Here is a 5,417-nt window from a genome sequence, read left to right on the forward strand (position 1 = left end):
TTTTCCTTCTGCAATTAGTGGTTTATTTCTTTTAATGCCACGTTGAAGTTGTAAGCTCTGTGTGCCCTTGACAATAAGTTAAAATATCATATTTTGTAGCACAGTGATTTCACCAGCAGTGGGGTGGACCCCAAAAATCACCTCCCCAAAAGGGCAGGCCCGGAACGAACCGGAAAAGGATCCTTCTCCGTCACAAAAATCACCTCCAGGGATTAACTCACCCGTGTTGATGACTGCATCAAAGTATCCTGGGGAATCCTGGCTGATTTGGAGGTACATGTCCACTCTGGAAACTGCCTCTTCAATCTCTGGCCTGCTGAACAATCCCGTCCTCCTCAGATGTGTCTCGTATTTCTCCTTGTCCGTGGGCACCACCAGGACATACCTGGGTTTAAAGTAGGTGCATTTCAAGCTCCTCACCCCCTTGAAAATTAGAGCATAAAAACACAATGGTTTGGTCCTGGAACTGTTGAAGTGGGAGCTGAATTTAGGACAGCTCTGTGTTCATCCCAAATTCCTGCTTGGGTAGGTTTTGGTGGCTCCAGGAGCGAAGGGAAAGCGCAGCAAACACGTTTTCCCCCACCACAAAACCCTTCACTGGCTGCAAGTGCAACCTCAGCAAGATTTAACTTGGCAAATTTGTGTCACTCTCCTTTGCCAGCCAGAGATAAACTCGAGATTCAGGGGAACGAGCAGCTCTAAATTTTCAAGCCTCGGCCCACGGCCCGTAATTAAAATTTCTTTCAGCGGCGCTAAATCACTTTGGCTCCCAGATAATGGACTCAGCAGCTTCTCCTCACACCCATAACTCACTGTTATTGTGTAGCAGAGCCCAGGGTGATGCAAGACTCTGCATAATTCCTTGTGTGATCCAGAAACTCCAGGACAAAGGAATTTTAGAGGGAGCAGCTTTGGCGACACCCAGTCAAATAAACACGATATTCCATGAAGTCCTCCCTCCTAAATTACTTGATAACCCATCTCCTCTGTGGGGCACCGACAGCTTTAAGAGCCACCCCATTCCATCATATTTAATCTCCTATTTTTCTTCCCCCTTGGACGTTTGGGGTCTGTCTGGCAAGACAACAAACACCCTCCCTGTCTGTCTCAATCTGAGGGTGATTCACGGTCCTGTCAAAAAACTGAGGGGGGAAAAAAGGAAATGGAACAGCACAGGGATGAAATTATTAATTTGCTGTTTAATATCAGCCAAGTAACAGGCACTTCAAGCCAGCATTAAATTGTGGATCATTTGAGCAAGGAGCTACTTGTTGGGTTTTTTTCAGCCCTGACAAGGTGTTTGTACATTTATATGCAAAGCAGTGGATTTTGGGTTTATTTGGGCCAAAGGGGGCTAAAACACGGAGGGATTGAACTAAAAACTAGTTTTCAATCATCCCTTTCACCAATAAAATTATCACCCTGTAATTAATGAAATTTAATATCATTTTTTACTCAAGTTGTGGATGCTCAGCTTAGGATCCTGTGTTAGCACTGCAGTCTCCTACATCTCTTTTTTTTTTGTTAAATCTCTATTATTATTTCCAGTCTCACATTCCAGGTCCTCAGGACTGAGTCTCCTCGTTCTGGAATCTCAAACAAAAATCTCATTTTTGGGATCTCAAAGAGACGGAGCTTAAATTTGTGGACAGAACTTTACATTTCTATGCAAAGCAGTGGATTTGGGGTTTATTTGGGCCAAAGGGGGCTAAAACACAGAGGGATTGAACTAAAAACTAGTTTTCAATCATCCCTTTCACCAATAAAATTATCACCCTGTAATTAATGAAATTTAATATCATTTTTTACTCAAGTTGTGGATGCTCAGCTTAGGATCCTGTGTTAGCACTGCAGTCTCCTACATCTCTTTTTTTTTTGTTAAATCTCTATTATTATTTCCAGTCTCACATTCCAGGTCCTCAGGACTGAGTCTCCTCGTTCTGGAATCTCAAACAAAAATCTCATTTTTGGGATCTCAAAGAGACGGAGCTTAAATTTGTGGACAGAACTTTACATTTCTATGCAAAGCAGTGGATTTGGGGTTTATTTGGGCCAAAGGGGGCTAAAACACAGAGGGATTGAACTAAAAACTAGTTTTCAATCATCCCTTTCACCAATAAAATTATCACCCTGCAATTAATGAAATTTAATATCATTTTTTTGCTCAAGTTGTGGATGCTCAGCTTAGGATCCTGTGTTAGCACTGCAGTCTCCTACATCTCTTTTTTTGTTTTTAAATCTGTATTATTTTTTCCAGTCTCACATTCCAGGCCCTCGGGAATGAGTCTCTTCATTCTGGAATCTCAACCAGTCTCTCATTTTTGGGAGCTCAGAGAGATGGAGCTTAAATTTGTGGACAGAACTTTACATTTCTATGCAAAGCAGTGGATTTTGGGTTTATTTGGGCCAAAGGGGGCTAAAACACTGAGGGATTGAACTAAAAACTAGTTTTTAATCATCCCTTTCACCAACAAAATTATCACCCTGCAATTAATGAAATTTAATATCATTTTTTTGCTCAAGTCTCCCCCTAGTTGGGGATGCTCAGCATAGCACTGTAATCTCCTTTATCTCTTTTTTTTTTGTTAAATCTCTATTATTTTTTCCAGTCTCACATTCCAGGCCCTCAGGAATGAGTTTCTTCGTTCTGGAATCTCAAACAAAAATCTCATTTTTGGGACCTCAGAGAGATGGAGCTTAAATTTGTGGAAAAAATTCAGAAGGCAAAGCTTTTCCTTTTGTGTCACCTCAACCCTGGGCTAGTAAGTGTTGATCTAAGATAATGAGAAGTACTTAATTAGAAAATTAGCTTAAAACTTTGTGCTTTGGGGACTCCAAGAGAGAGTTTTGGACACTTTGTGACCCAGTTTCTTCCCCCTCAGCAGGATTTCTGAGATCCTGCCACCTGTGCACGTGCACCTGACAACCCTCAGGGAAGGGGAAAAACCTCCAAGAAATCACATTTTTTGACAGTTTTTGACAAATTTTTGCCTCGGGCTTGAAGTTCTGAGGCTTCAGCAGCGAAGATGATTTTCTTTCAAGGGAGATTTGTAGCTGTGCAGCTCTGGAATGAGGGGTGGATGGGTGGAAAGCTGAGGATGCTGTGCTGGGAAGGACTGAGGGGAGATGGGGTTGCTGAGGATGGAAAAAAACTGGGTAGAAATTTCAAGGAGAGCAGAAAAATCCATGGAATGATTAAGGTTGGAAAAGACCTCGAAGATCATGAAGTCCAGCCTGCCAAGGCCACCGTTAAACCACGTCCCCAGGCGCCACATCCACATGGATTTTCAATCCCTCCAGGGGGATTTAAGGCTCGACCACCCTTTCCACGAGGAAATTTTCCCTAATATCCAACCTAAACCACCCCTGGCACAACCTGAGGCCGTTTCCTCTTGTCCTGTCCCTCGTTCCCTGGGAGGAGACGCCGATCCCATGAAAATGGGGACACGGGAGGTAAATTCCTACCTCGATTTCCAAGTGAACGCAGGTCCCGAGACCCTCCCTGGCGATGGATTCCAAAGTGTCTCTTCCCAATCCATAGTGGTGGCCACTGTATTTATAGGTTGCTAGAAACTTCCCCTGGAATTCAAAACAGCCAAGGGAAATATTTCAAGGGAAACAACTTCCTTAAACGACAATAATCCCCCTGGGCTTTGCTTTCTCGCCCTACGAAGTTTCTTGGTGTTTAAAATCACCAATAACGAGCCCAAAATTTGCAGGGATGTGGGTTTGCACCTTGGCCACGGATAATAAAACACCAGGATCCTGCTGATGGATCCCAGAATTCTTTGGGATATTCATCCATGCTGCAAAGAAAGCGAGATCCTTTTTATGATATTCCTTTTTTTTGACATTCCATCAAACCACGGAAAATAGAAGATTCCAAAGAAAAGGAAGGACTGGAATTGGCCAGGACATTTCCAAGGTGAAAACCTCACAACTCTGGTTGTCTGGATGTCTGGAGATATCTATAATTATTTGCTTTTAAAATTAAACTCCTTGATTATTGTCATTAAGGATCAGAGCAGTTGTTTAAGGCTCTGTTGTCTCTGTTGTGGCTTTTCAAGCCCAAGTTTTAGAGCCAAAAAAAAAGCATCAGAAAAGAGTAGCTGGAGGCACAAATCCTGTAGGAAAAAACAAAACAAAACAAAACAAAATATTCCTTTAGGGGGAATTTGTTAAACTTGCAAAGAATTCCCTGCAGGGTGGCTGGGAAACGTTGGAAAAAATAAAATGAAATGAAATGAAATAAAATAAAATAAAAATAAAATAAAATAAGATAAAATAAAATAAAATAAAATAATAAAAACCACAGCATGTATTTGCATCTGGAATGGAACACACAGAGCCAAACTTCAAATAAAAAAAATAAAATAAATCAGCCCTGGACAATTCTGGGAGAGGAAAATGAGCTCCAAGGATACGAGGCAGGTACTTACACTATCCACCATTTCCTTAAATGCTTCTGGAGACATGAAATAATAATCCAGCCTGTTTTCTTCCCCAAAATAAGGTCTCCTGGTGGTGTGACAGGGACTGGAAAATATATGGGATAATAAAGAAATAACTTGTTTTCCATCACAGAAGCAGCTGTGGAATGGGAAAGGGGGGTGGGGAAGGAGGATCCCCATAATTCATTTTATTTTTAAGAGGCGAAGAAATACGAGAAACAGGGGTGCAAATCAACCCACTGAGGCTGCATGTTTGAAGGATTAACCCATAAATATAAAAACTAAAACAAAAAAAAGGAAAAAAATTTAAATCTAACATTATATTTGGGTTATAAATCACCCCCAGCCCGGCAAGGCCTGAACTGGAGCTGTCACAGGAACCCTGGAAACAGGGAAATGATGAATCCCAATTTTTTTTCCCCAGCTCTGGCGGGTTGTGGGATGATATAAAAGACAAAATCCTAAATATGGAAAAGCAGAGCAGGACTTGGGCTGAACTGGGAGGTTAAAAACCCAAATATAAAGCCCAATCTTTAGATCCCAGATCCTTTAAATCTTTAGATCTTTTAGAACCCAGATCCTTTAAATCTTTAGATCTTTTAGAACCCAGATCCTTTAGATCTTTCTACCCTTTAGATCCCAAATCCTTTAAATATTTAGATCCTTTAGATCCCAGATCCTTTAGATCTTTAGACCATTTAGATCCCAGATCCTTTAAATGTTTAGATACTTTAGATCCCAAATCCTTTAAATCTTTAGATCTTTTAGATCCCAGATCCTTTAGACCTTTAGGCCCTTTAGATCCCAGATCCTTTAGATCTTTCTACCCTTTAGATCCCAGATCCTTTAAATCTTTAGACCCTTTAGATCCCAGATCCTTTAAATCTTTAGATCTTTTAGATCCCAGATCCTTTAAATCTTTAGATCCTTTAGATCCCAGATCCTTTAGATCTTTAGACCCTTTAG

At 41.1% G+C, this 5,417-nt stretch overlaps 1 protein-coding gene across 1 annotated transcript in view; it reads right to left on the bottom strand.

Annotated features, from left to right (window-relative positions):
- The window catches only part of LRGUK (leucine rich repeats and guanylate kinase domain containing), a 35,690-nt gene that overhangs the window by 6,025 nt on the left and 24,248 nt on the right, over positions 1-5,417 (bottom strand). Inside the window, exons 12-14 of the mRNA XM_027702472.1 lie at positions 4,440-4,536; positions 3,466-3,579; positions 222-423 (exon numbers count right to left, since the gene is read on the bottom strand). Coding sequence (XP_027558273.1) covers positions 222-423; positions 3,466-3,579; positions 4,440-4,536 — 413 coding nt within the window. The remainder of the gene's footprint in view (positions 1-221; positions 424-3,465; positions 3,580-4,439; positions 4,537-5,417) is intronic.

This window comes from Neopelma chrysocephalum, unplaced genomic scaffold, assembly GCF_003984885.1.
Source record: "Neopelma chrysocephalum unplaced genomic scaffold, ASM398488v2 Primary Assembly neopelma1_187, whole genome shotgun sequence".
Taxonomy (NCBI): Eukaryota; Metazoa; Chordata; class Aves; order Passeriformes; family Pipridae; genus Neopelma; species Neopelma chrysocephalum.